Source organism: Pseudochaenichthys georgianus, chromosome 4 (genome assembly GCF_902827115.2).
Source record: "Pseudochaenichthys georgianus chromosome 4, fPseGeo1.2, whole genome shotgun sequence".
Classification (NCBI taxonomy): domain Eukaryota; kingdom Metazoa; phylum Chordata; class Actinopteri; order Perciformes; family Channichthyidae; genus Pseudochaenichthys; species Pseudochaenichthys georgianus.
In genome coordinates this window covers 31,397,828-31,419,278 of record NC_047506.1, presented here as the reverse complement: position 1 = coordinate 31,419,278, position 21,451 = coordinate 31,397,828, and the positions used below count along the sequence as shown (strand labels likewise).

The 21,451-nt window shown below is 41.1% G+C and overlaps 1 protein-coding gene across 1 annotated transcript in view; it reads right to left on the bottom strand.

Annotated features, from left to right (window-relative positions):
- tns3.2 (tensin 3, tandem duplicate 2) overlaps positions 1 to 21,451 on the bottom strand; it is a 55,154-nt gene that overhangs the window by 32,188 nt on the left and 1,515 nt on the right. Inside the window, exons 2-12 of the mRNA XM_034080407.1 lie at positions 17,921 to 17,971; positions 17,712 to 17,834; positions 17,553 to 17,617; positions 15,339 to 15,422; positions 14,951 to 15,063; positions 14,693 to 14,753; positions 14,526 to 14,601; positions 13,825 to 13,954; positions 13,552 to 13,617; positions 12,117 to 12,221; positions 6,885 to 7,808 (exon numbers count right to left, since the gene is read on the bottom strand). Of these exons, the coding sequence (XP_033936298.1) occupies positions 6,885 to 7,808; positions 12,117 to 12,221; positions 13,552 to 13,617; positions 13,825 to 13,954; positions 14,526 to 14,601; positions 14,693 to 14,753; positions 14,951 to 15,063; positions 15,339 to 15,422; positions 17,553 to 17,617; positions 17,712 to 17,834; positions 17,921 to 17,971 (1,798 nt within the window). The remainder of the gene's footprint in view (positions 1 to 6,884; positions 7,809 to 12,116; positions 12,222 to 13,551; positions 13,618 to 13,824; positions 13,955 to 14,525; positions 14,602 to 14,692; positions 14,754 to 14,950; positions 15,064 to 15,338; positions 15,423 to 17,552; positions 17,618 to 17,711; positions 17,835 to 17,920; positions 17,972 to 21,451) is intronic.

Here is a 21,451-nt window from a genome sequence, read left to right as displayed (position 1 = left end):
TATGAGAGGAAGTAAATCTTTCATGAGTCCCAGCAGGAGGAGAAAATAATAGTGAAGAGGAGGCAATGCAGACACACGTGTCAGCAAAACAGGCCCCATCAATGTTCAGGTTCAAGATTTTAAAAGGTGTGACAATGTTGTTATGCCAGAACCTAAAAATACCAGGATCAAGTCCCTACATTATTCACTTGCACTCCAAAACAAGTAATCTTTTGCAAAAACAACTTTTCCTCACGCTTTTAACACCACATGATTGGTTGCCCCTCTGATTTGGTCAAAGGATCATTGTTGAATTGCACTGGATATCAGATTGTTTTTAAGACAAACAGCTGGCGTCCAACTCAATCATTGGTTTGAGTGAAATGGTGAATACACTTCATCAGAATATCTTTCTATTGATCTCTTCCAGTCAGATAGTAAAATACAATGAAGGCAATGAACACCTTTTGTCTCTTAACACATTGAGTAGAACTCAAGTTCCTAATCTCGTGAATAAACTGCGGTCTTGTCTTTTCTTGTACGTTAGAAACATTTTAATAAAAATAAACATTTTTAAACACAGACAAGAAATCCTATGTAATGAGTGATTAAACACTCCCCAGTCGTGTTTATATTTTGATGACTCTCAGACTTATGACCTGTGTGCTCTATGTTTACGCTTCAACTGTTGCACTATTGCCATATAAGCAAAACAGGCACTTAAAATAATATAAAATTAACTCTACGTTACATTAGTTTGTATGGTATATATATCTGAAGGTCATAAACCAATTATATGATGCCTGAATTGCTTAAGTGGGCATAGTGGTGACAATTCTGTAGAGGTCTGCATTAGGGCTGAACGATATACCGGCCATGTCTCAATTCAGGGGCTGCACCCTTCGGAGTACGCAGCCTACGCGGTCCACGGAGGACCCAGCCCACGTAGACCGGGTAGGCTGGACCGAGCGCCCTACAAAATGAGACGGTCTAGCCTCCGGAGCGCTTCGTATTTACGTCACGTGATACGCGCTGTTCGGTTGCGCTGTTCGCCTGCTAGCAAATTAGCTTACAAGCTAACTCAGCTGAAAAGGATCCAGAATCTTTACTTTTACATTTTACATTTTTTGGAGATCACCGTCGGCGATGAATTAAAGAGGACCATGGCCAGGTAAATAAGTTGAAGCTGTTCCTTTAGCCCCCAGTAATGTTACATTAGTAAGTTAACAAGTAAATTATATATAGCTGATATAATTTAATCATTATTTCATATTTAAAACAAGTCTTAATTTTTCTGTACTAATAAAACAATGTTTTTTTAAATTAACAAAAGCATGTTGTATAGATTGATTGTTAACAATATTAGTGTTCTAATCTTAATAGCTGTGATTATAACAGTTTATATTCTCCTTCTTCCCCTAACCCTGCCCAGATGATGTCCCACTGACACCAGGTCAGCGCCTCCAGGTCCAGCAGCACCGTGCCCATCCGCTCTGCTGAAATAAACAATTAAACATTTTCTATGACCTATTTCTTGTATTAATAAAATTAAACTGAAGACAGTTTAATGACCTAGAGATATCCTATTATTCCACTGCTTATGTACACTTGTTGTAAATAATGGTTAAAACCTCAGTAAATGAAATAAACAATGTGTTTAACAATTACTATTTAATATTGTATTTTCATCTAATCACAAAGTAGAGGTAAGAATATATCCATCCTCTCTCTGCAGCTTCATGTCTTCTATTATTATAACTTTCATCATTGAGACAGAGGAAATCATTCATGTTATTTAACATCACCGGCAGTAACACAAATATCAGCAAAAGTGTGTTTATCAAGTTGTTTATTTGTATTATATGTGCAGCAAGTATATAGAAGCAGCTGTTTGGGGAATCAGACAGACTCAAGCTATAATCGTTAAATATCTATTAAAAGAATACATACAAAATACAAAATCAAATTCTGAAAGTAAGACACAAGTCTGTAGGACGGCAGTAAGCAGAGTTCTGGGTGGAGGATGTTCCTGATTGCTGCTTTGCTTTCTTCAGCACCACGGGGTGTCCAGCTGGATGGCAGCTCTGTCCTGATGATCCGCTGGGGTTAGGGGTCCTTCTCCAGCACCTCGGGGTCCAGGTGGATGGCAGCTCTGTCCTGATGATCCGCTGTGCACTTTTCAGATTAGGGGTCCTTCTCCAGCAGATACATTTCTCCAGAATTGTCCTAATTACAGAGAAAAACATGAGAAAAATAAAAAAGTGAATTAATCATATAAAACAGTGTTGCAGAAGTATTATTGCAAAATGTAACTCAGCATTTCAGACAAACAATCCCTAAAGGATCATTTAAATGTTCTGGTTTTTAAAAAACTAAAGAGATGAAATGACAGTCACACCTGCATCCCTTTGACAGCACAAACTAACATCAAGCTAAAGGATGCTGTCTATTTGTGATTGTGTTATTATTATTATTATGGGATTAGGATAAATTAAATACACTTTAACCTAAATAAAAGATGATCAAATCTGGTGGAAATATTGAAAATAGGCTTTTCTTTTAGCCCTACCTCAAAGCAGCATGAGCTGAATAAAAAGGTTGTAATGTTGTCCCAAAGTTCAATAAACAGTAAAACATTGGAACAAGTCAGAAAAAATAAATAAAGCTAACAGCTACACGTCAGGGTAGTGTTTTATAAATCCCACCGTACTGTAGGCTATACCGGTGTAAATGTTTTGACTTTGGTCTATTTATGTAATATAAAGTATAACTTATAACAGAGCCAAGATCTCTGTATGATTTTAGTAAACTTCTGAATTGAATTAAAAATAAGTGTAAACAACAGTGCAGTACGTCCAGCTAGCTAGTTAGCGTCACATATTTATCCGTATTATTTAACGAAAATGTACGTTTTAATGCCCCTTGGGTTTGACGTGTGTGACGTTAGTTAATTTAAAGGAAGTTAAAACCCAATACTCACATTTATTAGTGATTCCTCCGCTTGCTGCTGCTTTTAAATCCATTCTGCTGGGGAGACCGGAAGCCATTTAATTTGAAAAAAACTCACTCCTTCCTGCACGCATTGCACCCTGGGATATGGTAGGCTGCGGAGTGTACATCAGATGTATCCTTCAAATTGGGGAAAAGTAGGCTGCATTCGTGGGCCGCATTCGGAGGAGTCTCGTCTTTTTTTTAAATTGGGACAGCCTTCTTTCGGCGGAAGTGACGTATGCGGTCCACGAATGCACCCTTCGAAGGATGCAACCGCTGAATTGAGACACGGCCACCGTGTACAGAGCTCCAGGGCTCTGACTGTGTCATGGCGATAACCGCGATATGTGCATGCGCGATATTCACACCGCAGGGAAAAATCTAACGCACTTTAGCACAGAATTCAAAATAAAGATACCCTTATTACTTATCGAAACTGCACATACAATATATCCGATTAAAGCTGAGACTCCACAGATTATTTAAGTATAGTATCTAAGCGATCCGATCTCGTGCCAGGGGAAGCAAACACAGATATCACAACACGTACCTTTTACGGGAGATTGTCTCACCGTAGCTGTCAATCTGATCAAAAGACGTGTTCAATGGCATTAAAACAAGAAAAAACGCGGCTGAATCGGTTAATCCATAGGTTGATAATGTATCTGTGGCTTTGAAGCAATTGTTTATAATCCATAATTCCATTTTTATGTAAAAATCGCAGAGCAAAAGTTAGCTGCTAATGGTAGCCACCAGAGTGTATGCAGCTTCCGGTTTTGGCTACTAGTCACTCTCACTCCTTATTTGGTAATGTGTGTGTTAGACTGCCGCATAGCCAAGACCGGAAGCAGCAGCCACTCTGGTGGCTACCATTAGCAGCTAACTTTTGCTCTGCGATTTTTACATAAAAATGGAATTATGGATTATAAATGAAATTATTTTTTTATACAGAGACGTTAAAAACCTATGGATTAACCAATTCAGCCGCGTTTTTTCTCGTTTTAATGCCATTGAACACGTCTTTTGATCAGATTGACAGCTACGGTGAGACGATCTCCCCTAGAAGCTCCGTAAAGGTACGTGTTATGATGTCTGTGTTTGCTTCCCCTGTCACGAGTTTGGATGACTCAGTGATGATACTATATACCTAAATAATCTGTGGAACCTCAGCTTTAATCGGATATCTTGTATGTGCAGCTACGATAAGTAATAAGGGTACTTTTATCTTGCGTTCTGTGCCAAAGACCGTTAGCATTTTTCTCTCAGGGGTCATTTAGATGCTTTTTATGTGACTGGTGTTTTGTTTTGGTAAAAATGGTTTGTATCGTATACAAAAAGTAAAGTACCCGCCGGGACCTTGGGGCTTAACAGGTTAAAAAAAACGCAATATATATCGCAGGGGAACAAAAAATCGCAATGTCAGTTTTTTTCAATATCGTGCAGCCCTAGTCTGCATGGTTACTAGGTTAAATTCCTAAACAAGTAAAGATAAAGTCTTCCTTCTGATCTACTCTGCAAGTATTTGGGTAAATGCAATTTAAAACACATTTGTGTTATCATACCAACTGGGGGCATTTTCAACATTGTATCATCAGATATGGTACACCCGAGACTGTCATGTAGTTAACCATTACAAAATGAACCAATAAGTTCAACTTTACCTTCTAAAACATCTTTATCAGGATTTTAAGTATCGTTGTTTTAGTTTAATCAGAAATGAAGCATTGGGTGTCAGATCTAAATCTTCTAAACCTCTGAGCTCTTTCCAATTATTGGCTCATGAGATACTTATTGATCATTATCATATCCCGCTCTGTTGAAGTAATGAATTTAACCTCGTTCAGCTGCTTGCAAAACCATCAATTCTATAATTATGTCAGTGGATTATGTTTTGATGGCATACCTTATTCTGGGCTTTACTTTGATTGGTCCGTCTTTGGACATGTTCCCCTTATGTAACTTTTTATTCCAGTTCTGTATACTTCCATTCAAGCTAAGACAGATTGTATGGTGAACACAGGCCATATACTAGTTACATTGCAGGACTATCCACTTCCTGTTTAATGAAATGCTTCCACCCATTCAGCAAACACACCTCTCACACACACACACACACACACACACACACACACACACACACACACACACACACACACACACACACACACACACACACACACACACACACACACACACACACACACACACACACACACACACACACACACACACACACACCTCTCTCTCAGGTGGAGATTTCCACAATCAGGCAGTCCTTCAGTCCCTGGTTATAAATGGTTCTCTGTTTATGCCAGCTGAACCAAGCTCCACAATGTACAGTTGCAAGAAAAAGTATGTGAACCCTTTGGATTCTCCACACATAGCGTTGTGTGTTCCTTCCAAACAACTCAACTTTGGTTTCATCTGTCCACATAATGTGTTGCCAGTAGTGCTGTGGAACATCCAAGTGCTCTTTTGCAAACTTCAAACGTGCAGCAATGTTTTTTCTGGACAGCAGTGGCTTCCTCCGTGGTGTCCTCCCATGAACTCCATTCTTGTTCAGTGTTTTACGTATCGTAGATTCGTCAACAGAGATGTTAGCATGTGCCAGAGATTTATTTAAGACTCTCGCTGACACTCTAGGATTCTTCTTCACCTCATTGAGCATTCTGCGCTGTGCTCTTGCAGTCATCTTTACAGGACGGCCACTCCTAGGGAGAGTAGCAACAGTGCTGAACTTTCCATTTATAGACAATGTGTCTTACCGTGGACTGATGAGCATCAAGGCTTTGAGATACTTTTGGAACCCTTTCCAGCTTTATGCAAGTCAACAATTCTTAATGGTAGGTCTTCTGAGAGCTCTTCTGTGCGAGGCATGGTTCACGTCTGGCAATGCTTCTTAAGAATAGCAAATTCAAAACTGGTGTGTATTTTTTATAGGGCAGGGCAGCTTTAACCAACACCTCCAATCTCGTCTCATTGATTGGACTCCAGGTCGGCTGACTCCTGACTCCAATTAGCTCTTGAAGAAGTCTTTAGCCTAGGGGTTCACATACTTTCCCCACCCTGCACTGTGAATGTTTACATGGTGTGTTCAATAAAAACATGAAAACATATCATTGTGTGTGTTGTATTAGTTTAAGCAGACTGTGTTTGTCTATTGTTGTGACTTAGATGAAGATCAGAACACATTTTATGACCAACTTATGCAGAAATCCAGGTACTTCCAAAGGGTTCACATTTTCACATTTTCTTGCAACTATAACAAGTCCAACCTAAGAGCTGCATCTGCCCACTGCCTTTTTGGCACACATGTATTTTCTTAAGTGTGGCATTTCATCCAGGCAAACCGTCACAGTGGACTTGTTGTGCCTCTGTAAGAGTAGAGCTATGTAAAGGTACTCTTATAATTTACCAAGGTAAATGGATAGTTTACCCAAAGCAGCAACATTTTTAGTGATAGCTGTATTTTGCAAATCCAAAAATGTTAAATGGCTTGTAATATCCGTCTCATACGGATCCACACATGTTAGCAGCTCTCTAAGTATTTTTTAGGCAGATATTTTAGATGTAACAATGTTACGATCTAGTAGGTATAATGTTACCTCCAAGTTTTCCACGTTAACATGCTAACATTTGCAAATAAGCTCTTAGAACAGTGCAGCTAAGCCTGATGGGAATGAAATTAGTTGTGCAGATGTTTGGTCACAAACCAAAATCTTGGACCATGTATGGCAATACATCTAATAGCTGTTGAGAAATGTCCAAATGTCACACTTGTCTTGGCACTTTAGGAAAAGTCAGAGGATCTCCAAAGCGTATAGGATTAATTCTCAAAATACCTCCAACATTGCGGTTAGCAAAACATTTTCGAGATTTTACAATATTGTTTTAAATTATTAGAAATATCTTACCTGACATATTGGTATTTCCCTTGTGGCTGAGGCCATTGGTGTGGAGGGAGGCTGATCGGGACTGGGGGGCACAGCTGGTAGGAACAGGAATAAAAGTGGGGTCCAAATCCAAAATGAGCTGGTTCAGCTGTTCAATGGACTCATCAATGTCTGTAGTTAATGAAGACAAATCCTCTTCTTGGCAAGACAAACCCTGTCTAGTATTGACGGACTGTATGTTGTGGGTAACGTATGTGCTAAGTGGGACGTTATGTGTGCTGTCCTCGTCCTCCAGTCCCCTTTGCACTGCCTCCCTGCTGCTGAATCCTCGAGGTGGTGTCCCAGGAACTACCAGAGGTGGAGGCCTCTCTTTCCTCAACCTGTTTAACCTCTCGCCCCCATCAACTTGAAGGTGAATATCGGAGACGACGTCAACCATTTGCTGCTGCCGAACCCAGGAGTGCGTGGAGTACTCGGTGTGTGACGATGTCTGAGTCTCGGGCAGGTTCTCAGAGGAGAGGGAGCAGATGCTGCTTGAGCTCAGCACGTCTGAAACAGGAGCCGGCTCACCGTCAACCTCGTCCTCATCATCTAATATATCCGTTTCCCTCTCGCTGGATGAAGCCTCTCCATTGATAGTGTGTTCCATTCCTCCAGTCATCTCCCCTCGACCTGAAGCAGCGAGCTCTGTCATGACCTCCAGAAGAGGTTGAACAATCTCAAAGTCCACCCCAGGGAACAGCCTGCCGGCCTGGGTGCCCTTCTCCCGTGCAGCCCCTCTCCTCGGTCCGGCTGCGGCCCACCCGTGTGAGGCTACAGACAGGCCTGAGTCACTGCTGGCAGACGGAGCGCGGTCGCTCCAGCCGGGGCTGCTGGCGCTCAAGTGGAACGAAGCACCTTGCTCAATATTCTTTCTCACTCCAGGGTCCAGGACATGAGGTGGGGCTGTGAAGACAAAAACAAAAAGGTCAGAAGAAGATGTATATGTTGACAGAAGAGTGAAGACAGGTGGGAGCGTGACCTGTTGAAGCACGGGTAGCTTTGCTGTCAGAAGTCAAGTGGACATGATGAGTGAACTACAAATAACAGACAAAGCGTTTTTTAAATATTAAGAAACATGGCATCATTTTAGGAACTAATTACCTGTACATCAAAATAAGGGCTTTACCTAACTTTCTTTATACAGTAGATTTTATTATCAATCATGTTTTCTATTAATTAATAAATCACGTGGTCTAAAAAACGTCATAGAACTCAAGAAGTCCCAAAGATATTCAATTCCCAAGAGAAATGGCGAGCATTCACGTTTTGCAATATTCATTGCACCTTTTATTGATTCAATTGGAAATTCTTCTCGCTGTAAATAAAGTTAAACATTCTCAAAAAAGCTGTGCAGCAGTTCGATCAATTTGAAGTTTACAGCAGCATATGTTAGGCAATAGTTTTACAGATACACAAAGTGTATTGATGTCACCTGATGATTAAAACTGAAAGCAAAAGTCCTGTTTAGTAATATGGAAACTGTTCACAGAGATATTAGTGACTGAATCATAATATAATATTTGTACGTAAAGTAGAAAGTACACCTTTGGATTGAGGATATTCTTACTATATATGACTCCATACCTGCCCCAATACTGTATGTGAGTCACAGTGACTAAAACACACACAGACACACACCTGTTGGACCCCAGCCATCACTCCAGACACACTCCATGTAGATAACACAGAGGCTCTTTGTGTGGGCTGTCGGATGCATATGTGTGTCATTTGTGTATGCGTGTGTCACGCAAAGGACATGTCTGTCATAGACGTGTAGCTGAGATCAGGTAGAGCTGATTGCGCGTGCATGCACACACACACACACACACACACACACACACACACACACACACACACACTAAACTGCACTGTGTTATACATACTTAGACTGTCTGTACTTTTTTTTATAAATACTAGCTCTTAGAAGGCTTGGATACAATAAGGGGCCAAGAACCTACAGGTACAAATGATGAAAAGCTAAATACAACCTTTAATTTCTTGGAATTGAACATGGAACGTCTTTGAATGTTTGATGTTTAAGTAGCTATGATAATCCTGTTTAATTAATCCATATTCACAGATGTTTATTACAATTATTATGATAATGGCTTCATCGTTAAAGTACATTTTTTCAAACAAAAATGCCAAACAATTGTGAGGATTTTCTGCTTTTTTTGTCAAATACGACAGTAAATTATATTTGGAATGGATATAAGAGTTTGTTTCCATTTACTGACATTTTATAGATCAAATAATGCATCTCATATCAAAGAATATGGATTGTCCGTTGCACCCCTAAGGCTTACCAAACGGTAGCATACTACAACTAGACAGACAAGATCTTTTCTGATAGGGGTTGTTACATTAAGATGAGATAAGACTCGTACAGAGACTGCAACAATACATATAGTGCATACCAGAGCTGTATGAGCACAGCCTCTGAAGTCCAGAGAGGCAATAAAACTCAAATACCAGACATGCATGGTAAACCCTCACAGCTGGTCTGCTAGGTCACACACACACACACACACACACACACACACACACACACACACACACACACACACACACACACACACACACACACACACACACACACACACACACACACACACACACACACACACACACACACAGATAGTAGTACTGTACGTTCACACACTGATCTTTACTGTATAACTTTCACAATACTATAAAAAGCTTCTGTAAAAAGGACACTAAAATGCCCAACTAACATCAAAAAGCAGCTTACTTACTCACCAGCAGTCAGGACTTAACTTTCACTGTTGCCACTGCAGACTAGAAACAGGATGCAAATGCTTGCTGAAGCCTCCCTCCGGAGTCAGAGGAAGAGGAAAAGAGAAACAGATGACAAGCGGAAAGGAAAGAGGGGTGCAAGGACCGGGACAGAATGAAAAGGATGAGGCGCCAGACAGAAAGAGAAAGGGAGGCTGAAAAAGATTCAGACCGGCTTGGTTAGTAGTAGCTCCTCTGCTGTCGTCCTCTCAGGCTGCCGCAGGAAGACAAGCAAAGAACATTCTTTCTCTGAAGGTGCTAACAGCCCCCCTGCATCCCCCCACCTCCCACTCTCTCTTTCCCCTCTCATGTCACTCCTTCTGCACTACAAATCCCCGCCTTCCCCGTCCGTCACTACGGAACCAAGCTCCGCTTTGCCTCATCCCTCCTCCTCTTTCCTACCCCCCTGCATCCTGTCCCGGCTGACACAGGTACAGGCAACGCTGTGCAGAGTGTGTGCACTCATGCGTGTGTAAATGTGCGAGGGGGGAACGCAGTAGGAAACTGTTGGATGGATCATTCACTAGACTGCATGCATGCACACAGGTGGAAGCACATGATGCACTTTCAAGTAAAGAAACAAAGGACAAAGACCTTGAGCTGGCCAAATACGGAGAGGGGAATGTAAACATGGGGGTGGGTTCTGGAGAGACTTGTGTACAGAAGGGGGATGGGGATACATTGGAAATATTGCAACCTGCAACTTGAACCTGAGAGCAACATGCTTCAGCTAGAAAACAAGGAGACCAGATAAAGGGGAAGAGTAGACAAGAAGATGGAGTGATAGAAGAAGTGGAGTGGGCTGAGAAGGTAAAGTAGAACCACCTGTGGTTGAAAACAACATTCTTGCGACTGCTGGCTGCGTTGCTAACTGGCTGGCACCCTCATTATGCTCATGTGCATGCGTGTGTGCTGGCGGTTAAGCGTAATGGCCATGTGTGTTTGCCTTTTGTGTAAATGTGCGTTTACATGCCACTCGCATTTCTGCCCTAGTGATCGGTCCAGCTAAATTACATGGCTGGCAGAGCAGATTTAGCAACAGCATAAAACAGCTGGAACTGAACAAAGTGATTGTTTCAGCTGTCTGGGTGTGTATTTTTCTGTTTGTGTTTTTCTGTGTGTGAGTGGTTGTTCTGACTACATGGAAACTCGTTGACAAACAGTCGCCTCCGAATCCACGGGTCCGGTCTGGCTGCTGTCTGGAGGATTGTCGTTACGCCCATTGCCAGGAATATCGTTGTGACCGCAGCAGTTGTAAACTGTCAATCTGATGACCAGACAATTACCCACAGAACTGACCGCAGCGAGGGTCTGAGTGGAAACAGAACTGCTCATAGACTGGATCTGCACCTACAGGGGGATGCAGATCTAGTCACTGTGAAGATCTGTTATGACTTCTGAAGAGCAGAGACAGATGCTTAAGCTGATTTATTTTGGCCACTAAGCTAAAAATCACTTACTTTGACATAACATCTTTTAAAGTTGTTATGGCAAACATGCTAGCAAACAGCTGCCTACTTCCATATCTACTGGGGTTGGTGTTCACTTGATAAATGTAAGTCCAAATGTCACTCTGTTTTGGCCTCCATCAAAGAGAAGGAATTAGATCAGAATGGACCTCCCCATTCAAATCTATAGCTGGATGATCAGAGCAACCGCATAGTGTGTCCCCCTTGATAGTGCAAACACTGGCCAGATAATAGTAGCGGCGGGCTAACTTCCATCTAAGGGGGCTTGTGGAACGTCACGGACAAAATATTGTTGGTGAAGATGTACAGCAATGATCTAGGAAGCAGTGGATGTACGATGTCCAAGAGTCTTTGGTTGATTTTTGATTATTGTCTGTGTAACTTGTTAAGTAAGACTGAGGCAAATGTAAATGTGCACCTAAACCAAGACTATGAGCTAAAAGAGGCTAAAATGCTCAGTAGAGCTGCAGAGATGATAATAATGATATGGGTTCAGCATTGACATCAAGGGTGTTGACATTATAAGCAATCTTTTGATCCATTCTTTAAAAAAAAAAATGGTAAGAGGACCAGAACTATGTGCTTAACAACAGCAAGCAGCCATAGTGGAGCATTTAGAAGACAGACATTTCAGTCAGGAGTTGTTGGAGACCAAATCTTATATAAATATTGGTTTGTCCTTTTAAAAGTCAGAACTAAGCATTGGAATTCCAGTTCTCCTAAGGATGCCTTGGAAACAGAATAAAGGTCAACATTATGTAAGAGAAGGGCTGACAAGTGCTGTGTCTTCAAATGTATTGTGTCACTCCTAAATGCGGTCTAATTATAAAGTCACAACAGGAATCCTGAAACATCAGGATGAGAAAGGGTAAAAAAAGAGAAACAGATGTAAGACAAATCTTTCAGAACTGAAGTTGATGATCAAAAGACATGAAATGCACCTCACCCGTTTCAAGAGGAGATGCGTCTTGATATGAATCTCGTCTGACCAAAGGGTCCAAGGTGTCATAGTCCACCGTCACACAGTGACCGTTGTGCCACAGCTCCCTGCCTGCACATGGACATAATAAAGAGGCTGGTCAGGAGTCAGTTAAACGACACACACACACAATACAAACAGCTGATGCCAGATGTTATTTCAAATTTAGATTTTAGAAAAATTGGGATTTTAAATGAAGGCTTTGCTTCTACTGTGTGTGAGTGTGTCTGTGTGCCTGAATGTGTGTGGGTTTCCCCCCTGTGTTTTCCCCTGTACAGTATCTCCAATCTGAATTCCTGTCAGATGTGTGTGTGTGTGTGTGTGATAACTTCTCATATTGCTTCCTGTTTAGGGACGAGGAGTGTGAATGTGTGCATGAGGGCCAGTTTGAACTCCCGGTGCCCAACACTGCCCCCACCTGGGTGACTGTTTGTTGGACTCGATGAATATGTGCTTCATTCATGTGAGGTGTGTGTGTGTGTGTGTGTGTGTGTGTGTGTGTGTGTGTGTGTGTGTGTGTGTGTGTGTGTGTGTGTGTGTGTGTGTGTGTGTGTGTTTGTGTGTGTGTGTGTGTGTGTGTGTGTGTGTGTGTGTGTGTGTGTGTGTGTGTGTGTGTGTGTGTGTGTGTGTGTGTGTGTGTGTGTGTGTGTGTTTCAGGTGTAATGTTTCAAATGGAGTCATGTCTGTCTCTTCTGCTTCAATTAGGAGACACAATGAGGCTTGACATAGTCTCGGCTTTCTGCATCTGTAGCCAAAATACTGTGTCTGTGTGAGAATGAGCGAGTGTGTGTAGGAGTCCAGGTGTTTGCATGCGTCAGTATGAGCAGGGCTTTCTCATTAGGGAGTCACAAGATGATTGACAGCAGAAAGAAAAATCCAAATAATTCTAATATCTCCTGGAAATTAATGGATAACAATTTAAAAACAGACATTGAAAACACAATATAAAATATACATTAACAGTATTTCCTTTGTTAAATTAGTGACATGAAATCTGGTTGCCACTTTCACTGTCCTCAGAGGATCAATTCCCTTTCCTTTAGCGCCACCATGAGGTAAAAATCCAATTACCTGCAAAAGGAATGAAATTCCCAAGAGCCTCAGCTCCTCTTTATGCTTACAGTATAAACTGACATGGTGAACATTTTAGCTGCTAAACAACCACATGTTAACATTGTCATTGTAAACCATTTAGCATTTGCCCGAGAACGTGTTTTTAGAGAAGTAGAGAAGAAAAATGTAACGATAATACACAGAGAATCCAGAATCAAAGCATCGCAAATGCTTACTTAGAATAACATCTACATAATTGAAACACCTGCATACTTTGTTCAGTTATACAGTTTGTTGCAGTTGTGTTTGCTGGTGCCTTGTGTTTGTGTAAGCTTGAGAGAAAGTGTACCTGTTATCTTTTCAGGGCTGTCAGAAAACCACAGCTCTACTTTGCCCTCTTCTGGGAACCGGGGATCTGGAATATTAACACACAAATCAGACAGCTGGAGATATTTCCATGTACTTCACACCTGCCGCACAGCTGATACAGAGTTCAGGGGCAGCGCCAGTAGTTCATATTTACTTTGGAGGAAGGCGTGAGGATTTATCGGTCACTGATTAAGATGGATATTGCATCAGAGTGTGATAGTGGCTGGAACAACAGTTAGCAGGATATACATACCTTCACTGGCACAGTCCAGGTCCGCCTTACTTAAAGTGAGGGTGTGTCCGTGCACGAGGCCTGTATGGAACTGGAGACGGAAGACGACCTGCCTGCTGGCTGAGCGGCTGTTTTTATCATAACAAACCACCTAAAATCAGAAAGATGACATGTCATGCTGCTCTACTATCTGATGTATCTGAGATAAAAGTCTTCTATTTGTTGCATAGTTATAGTTTCAGTAATTAAGGGTGAATAACGGCTTCAAGTCAATTTAGTTGTGAAGCAAAGCTAGTTTTTATATTTATTCTGTTTTAAGTTTTTAAATATTGTTATTTATTCTGTCATATTATACATTTCCATCTGGACTTTACAGAACAAGAAATAGTAAGGGTTCCTTTTGCAGGTCCAACATTCCGAAATAATTTCTTAAGTACTTTCCTCATAGTATATATTATTTTCTAATATATATATTAAAATGAATTTCTATCTTCATCTTAAGAGTCTAGTGAATAAAATGTGAAATGTGTCCACATTTGTGGATAATGTTTCCAGTAATATATACATAATCAATTAATATTACTTGAGCTTCAATTGGAGCTTTAATTTAAAAACAAATCTTTTTTTGCTCTTGTACCATTTCATATTGTTTTTTCTTTCAAGGAACCTCTAAGCTAAAGGATTATAGGACACAACTGATAATGGTGGAGAGCATCACTCACCATGATGTCTCCTTTGAGCAGCTGGGCTGGCTGGAGCACGAAGTAGAGCCGGTCTGTCTGGGCTGCATTAACATGGCTGAGATAAATATAAACACACATTACACACTGTAATCTTATCTCAAATATGCCACCATGTTTACAGATCATGATGTCATTTATTAACTTACTAGACTGCTGATGTGCAAACAGCTTGTAGACTCTGGTAGACTCTCAGGAAGAGACTGCATGCTAGGAAAATAAGATGTAGTACCAAATATTTGTTAACTTGAGAAGACGCTTTAGATTATAACCATCGAATTTCCATATTTCCTTGTCTGTAAGATGAAAAGAGAATACAGTAGATGCCTTGCAGAGGGTTTCTACAATGGCCAGCTACTGCTTTTTATCTACTTAGCTTACTGTTATTCAAGTCTGCTTCTTCTTACCTCCATCTTGTTTTATTTTGGGGAGACCGTGAAGAACAACACACAGGAGGAAAGTCGGAGAGGGACACATCCTCAGTGCTCCCTTTATAGTGCTCCCAAGTATCCACACATACCTGGAGAGCAAATGTAAAAGTATAAATGTATGTATTTTTATCTCAAATAACTGTGTTACTGCTTTACTTTTCATCAAGCCGGTTCGCTTTACGGTTTCAGATTGGTTTTAGTACTTCACAAGATGATGAATCAGGTGATAAGTACGTGACCCTGCTGCCTAAGGTCAGACGTCACAGCAAACTCCTCGGTGTACATCGCAGATCAGAGGCTAAGACCTGAACCAAAGTTGACCTTTGACCTGCAGTGATCCCGCTCAATCAATCCTGGTTCTTACCGTTTCTGCGAGGGGGTCATCAGAGCGGACAGTTTGTCATTGTAGAACCTCCTCATGGCGTAGTGGTCGAGAGAAAGGTCTGCACTGAGAGAGAGGCAGATATTCAGATAGAGATGCATGTAATACTCCTCCGTTCACCTTAACCTGATGTAGTACCTTGCAGATCATTTGATTGGGACAGTCAATAAAACGTCATTCTGTGCAGCCAACCCCACTGGGGGTTCGATTTTAAGATGAAGATCTGGCGAGATGATCAAAAGCACTGGACCTTGTGATTATTTAGTTTCCTCAACCACAGAATTGTAATTTAAATATCTAGTCGAAGTGTCCACAACACCAAACACTGTATGTCACTGGCAATGTCCTTTGAATTCGGAACGTCTATTTGATGAATTTTTGGAATTCCTCAGGGCCCTTCCAGGAAGAAAATAAAAGAGCTAAATTAACACAAGCTTAAAAGGTTTTATACAACTGTGTTAACATATGTTGTGCAGTATAACTCCTAGAACACTTTGAAAATACCTTGATGTCTAAAATTGATGGGTGTTTCCTTTAAAAAGTTAGAAATGAAACACGAAAATGGTAGTGTGTTAGGAATAACAGGGACATTATTAAAAAGAGTAAGGGTTCAAATGTTACTTGTGTTTATTTGCACTTTTAACAAAAAAACATTTGATTCCCTTTCATTGTTTTGAGAAGGCAGAATACATTTCACAGACAGATTCCAAGAACAAAGAAAACTACAGTACATCTGCATGCTTTGATACCAATAGAGGAAAGTAAATGAATGTGGTGTTGTTAGGTTATTTTTACCTTTGCATACATGCACTAGGATCAGGGACAATGGTCACAATCTGATATTTGTAACAGTGAGTCAGCTGTTGAGCCATTAACAGCACATGCACTGCAACTGTGCAGAAATCCATCTAATGTTCCTCATTTTTATCAACAACTGCCTCAAGCTGACCTTTCCCTTCGTCCTATGGTTAGACGTGTGAATGAGGATGTTATTAACTTTTAACAGCTTCAATCCAAACCATAAAAAAGAAGATATCTAACCACATTAACCACAAAGGTTGGAATGTTTGTTTTAAAGTACACTCCAGTTACAATGTGTTGTGTCTACTAGGCCAAGACTCTGTCATGCAGGTAAATTAAGAGTTCATTCATTCACTTGTTCCCAACAGCAACAAGATCCCAGCCCGAAAATCAAATAACAGTCTAGTTCAAAGTCTCTTTAATCAGCCGTCCTGCCCTTTGGCTGCTGGAGACGTGCATTAGATCAGCCAATGGTCACTCCATTGTTCCGTCAGTGCTCTTTGATCTGCCAACACGTCAAACAGTAACCAGTATATCTTTAGGAATCACCCTTTGGGAACCAGAAAGATCTGTGCCAAATTGCATTGCAATAAATGCAGTTTTGGTAAATACATAGATCCCCTAGAGAGTTTACCTTAGTCCTACTGGCACTGATCTTCTTTCAATGTCATACTCCAATTATTTCTGTATCTGATATAGGTATTGATGTTACAAATTTTAACCAGAAAGCTACAAGGGGCCTCTATCTTTCTCTTGTTCTGCTTTGTTTTCTTACATTTTTAGCCACAAGCATTTTTTTCCCACCACTTCTGTGCAGACTGAAATATCTCAATAATTATTGGATGAATTAGATTGGATGGATTTCTAAAACCACCTCTACTTGTTGAGTTAATTTGGGCCTTATTCACCTAATTCACCAGCACTTCTTATGGTATGATCGGGCTTGAAGTGACTATGTCTGCACCTTCCTTGTTGTTCGGAGTTTGATTATTTATGATTTTTGCACTTATTCTAAGTAGCTTTCAATAAAAGCGTCAGCTAAATTATATGTAATGTCATTTAATTTACTGTCCTCTAACTTTAATCTAGCACCATCGTTTGCAATAAAATGGCCCTTACTTGGCGACCAAATACCTGAAACGGATGGTATATTTTTGTGTTAGGTAATTATAAGCAAACCAAGGACAATGGTTTACATCAGCATGCTAGCAGTGTCATTGTGGCCAAATGAGCCATATTAGCATTAAGCTAATACAGACTCTCTGACTTGCTAACCTGGTTGTCTTGACAGAGTTGTTAATTGTCATCGTATTTATTTAGTTTGCAATAACTACAGTTCAATTCTTGATGAGCATACTTTTTCTCTTATATAAATTCACATGGCATCAGTGTTACCTGGCTGACATGTTGCTGAAGTGGATGTAAGAAGCCACCAGAACTCCGAGCCGGCCTTTAGCTCCCTGTACAGGACAACCACAGAAACAGGAGAGTTTCACTTTCAATACTCTCAGACAGTAAGTGGAGGAATGAGTGCTGAGGAGTCAGTGACGTTACCCTGCAGTGTAACACCAGGACGTGTTTGGGATGTGTTTGCAGCCAGGTCTTCATCGTTGAGCACACACTGACCATCTGATCCAGGTCAGGAGCGAGGAGATCCACCCAACCCGTGTCCAAAATCTGACAGACAAATCCCCAAAAACTGTGACACCATTTCACTGCAACATTTCACCTCTTAAATTTGTATTTTTGAGTGTTTGTATTACCTTGTGATTCCTTTGGGTGAGAGTTTCATGTTTCTGTGAGAGGTTGATGAGCTAAAGAAAGCAGACATTTTAGTCATGAAAAACAAAAGAACAGCTTTGAAAAAATGACTCTTTTGAATGTCATTCAATCTTCTGTTGAAACATTCAAGCCTATCATTATCTAAATTGTTCAAATATATATGCAACATAAAATATCGTGTGTGTACTGAAGAAAATTGATGTAACGTGATACAGCAAAAAGTTTAATACAGCGTATTCTTGGTATATTCATTTTAATGTCCCCTGATATATAAGAAGTGTGTTTTTATATATTCATGTGTGTACTTAATTACTTTGTATTTAATAGTAGCAGTTTGTCTTGAACAAGAAGCTGTAGAAATGAGGAGTGAAAACTTCCCTGTTAGGAGAAGTGGAGAGAGGAAATATCCTTATATGGATGCAAACAGCTGGAAGACAGCAGAGAATAGAATGTGTGTGTGTGTGTGTGCATTGTAGTAGACATAGGCTGTATAATAAATATGAAGAGTAAAACCATTGTATTTGGAGTAAGATGTGAGCAAGGGAATGTCCTTATTTGAAGATAGCTCAGATCTCTGGAATGAATGTGTGCGTTACACATGCTAAGGAAAATGAGTGTGCGTTCTCTGTATATGTTTATGTAGGGTTCTGCTGTTTCGCTGTTTGAGAGCAGAGGTAATGTTTTCCTCGTTATTATTGATATTAAGGTAATTTACATGTATTACTTGTATTAGTCAACTATAAACAAACTATATCTTGGACATATCTTTAAAGAGCCTGTGACAGCATCCCAACAACTGTTGTGCAATGAAATACTACTACTAGTAATCTCGAACCGTCAGTTTAAAAAAGAAAAAGCGATACCGTTCCGTTAACTATCAATAATTTCGAACATCGCGGGGAAATTCCTTCGACTCATTTTGAAGTTTTGGGGGAAGCCGGAAGTGACGTCAATGCGGAACGCTTCACCGTGCGGCGAGAGAGCCAAACACGGACAAAGTGTGTTGTTATGCGTAGAAATGGTGAATTACTGAGATTAGGCACGTTAATAACGTTTTAATGAAGTTGACTACAGTATATTCATATTCGTCAGTGCTTTCATGTCAATTCGGCGACATAAACATAAATGATCGTGGTGAAGATGATGATTATATTTGGATTACAAATCGGGAGTGAGAGCTGCTGAATTTCCTCCCGTCGGATGTGATATAAAAACAAATCGATTATTTTTGTGGTTGTAAACTCAAGTGGATGAAACTACATTTATTAGTGCTTTCATGTCAATTAGGCGAACATATGATACATTAAATGATCGTGAGGATGATGATTAAAAATCGTTTGTTTGAGCCGGTCTGCATTTCCTGATGAGAAAACAAACCGATGCTTTTTGTAGTTGTAGTACACCAACAACATGGATTAAACGTGTGTTTTTTTTACCACAATGTTGGGGAAATTAATGGATAAAATGCACGGATTATTATTATTATTCCCACTCCGATCGGGACACTAGGTCCACCGTTTCCCCGCAGCGAGGCTCCCCCCGTTGACAGTTTACGTGGGCTGGGTGCAGTGGCGGACTGGCCATCGGGACGAATCCCGATGGGCCGGTACCGAAGTGGGCCGGTCGGATAAGTAACTAGCACATCCCCCATAGGTGGCGCGTGACGCTCAGGTTTGAGAAGGCTAAATAACTTATTTTACCTGACGCTGCCCGCCTCCGGCGTTTATAGAAAAGAGATCAACTCAGTGTGCGGAGTTTAAATCTCTCAAGTCACATTACAGGATAAAGGAAATACAGTTTAAACTGCCGTATGCAGAGAAGACGCCGACGTGTCGCACTTATCATTCATATTACATCATCAATCAGATCATCGATCATATAATATCATAATATATCATATATTTCCTTATCTGAGTCAGCTTCTCCAGCCTCATCTGGCCGTGCAACACTCACAGTGTCACAGACTGTATGCAGAAGTATTATTTAACACATTATGTTGACGAAACACTCGAGACAAATGTAATTAAAGTCAGATCCACTCGTGTCTTAGACGTGAACGCGCTCTCAGCTGGAGAGAGAAACCCTGGCTTGATTTACCGAGTTGATTTACCGAGTTGATAACCAGCGTCGTAGGACCGCTTAGCGAGATCTCGTTTGTTAGTTTGTTGTTGTTAGTTTGTTTGTTACTCAAACATATCCAGGGTCTGTTGAACTGGCTTCGTAGTACAGGGCACAGGTGGCTAGCAGCGCTAATGTCAAAGACACAGACATTATACATTATATTTGTATTTTACCAGGATGCAGTGACACAAATATTTACATATTTACATGTACTATCTACAGCACCTGCCGCCCCTGACATCCCCTGCTCCCCCCGTTGACAATTTACTAGCGGTACCGAAGTGGGCCGGTCGAGAGTCCCGGGATGATTTTTAGTCCCATTCCACCACTGGCTACATGACCATATGATCGCCCATATTGACGCACCTCATTCCTAAACTTCTAACAGATACAACATAAACCGATCCTTCAGCCTCATATGAGCTCTCAGACACGTTCAACATTAACCTGTCATCGCTGTCTGAGCTTGCTGCTGTGTGCACCGTCGTGCGTTTACATCTGACTGTATATATATAAAGGTTTACATGCAGATGCTGGGATCCTGAACGGTGCAGCTGGAGCGCTGTGCCCGCAATGACGTCACCCATCATTTGGCGGGACTTGAAGAATCCGCGAGAAGATCCAGAAAATTGTCAACATTGAAGGGCAGATTAATGGTTATCAAAGTACAAATATCCAAAATTAGTTCAGTAACGGTTTTCAAGGGGACAATATGTACTCAAATTGATGGGTTTGGATGATGGGGGGAAAACCGTGTCACAGGCTCTTTAAGGCTGCGGCCACACGAGGACGAATTTGGTCGTTTGCGTTACTGTTTAGTGTCATATAGACCGTTCGGCCACACGAGGACGACCGAATACGGCACTAAACGACTGAGGGAAACGATAACGGGTCCCAAGGTGGATAGAAAGGCATACGCAACTCTCTGGGGGGTCAAACGGCTCCGTGTGTACGCCCTATCCGAAAATGTTCAGATCACTGATAGTGATTGCGCAATAGCCCCGCCTCTCCCCACCTCTTCTGCTCACCTCCGCTTACCCCGCGCCATTGCTGAAGTGTTTCGCCACCAACAACAACAAACAATGGCGGATCGCAGAGTTGCTATCGTGCTCCGGACGCTATTGACCATGCTACAGTTGTTTGTGCAACATCCAGTGATGTACCTGAACGCGTTCAATGAACGATCGTTCATGAACGCGTTCATATTTTGGGCGAACGTGAACTGAACGTACTGTATTTCCGCTAGATGAACGTAATTGAGAACGCGTTCATTCTCAGCGCTGTATAACGGCGTTCAAAAGTGCGTTCATTCTCAGCACTGTATTATAACGGCGTTCAAAAGTGTGCCAGATTTCATATGCCTTTCAGCCGAAAACCCAGTTAAAACACAC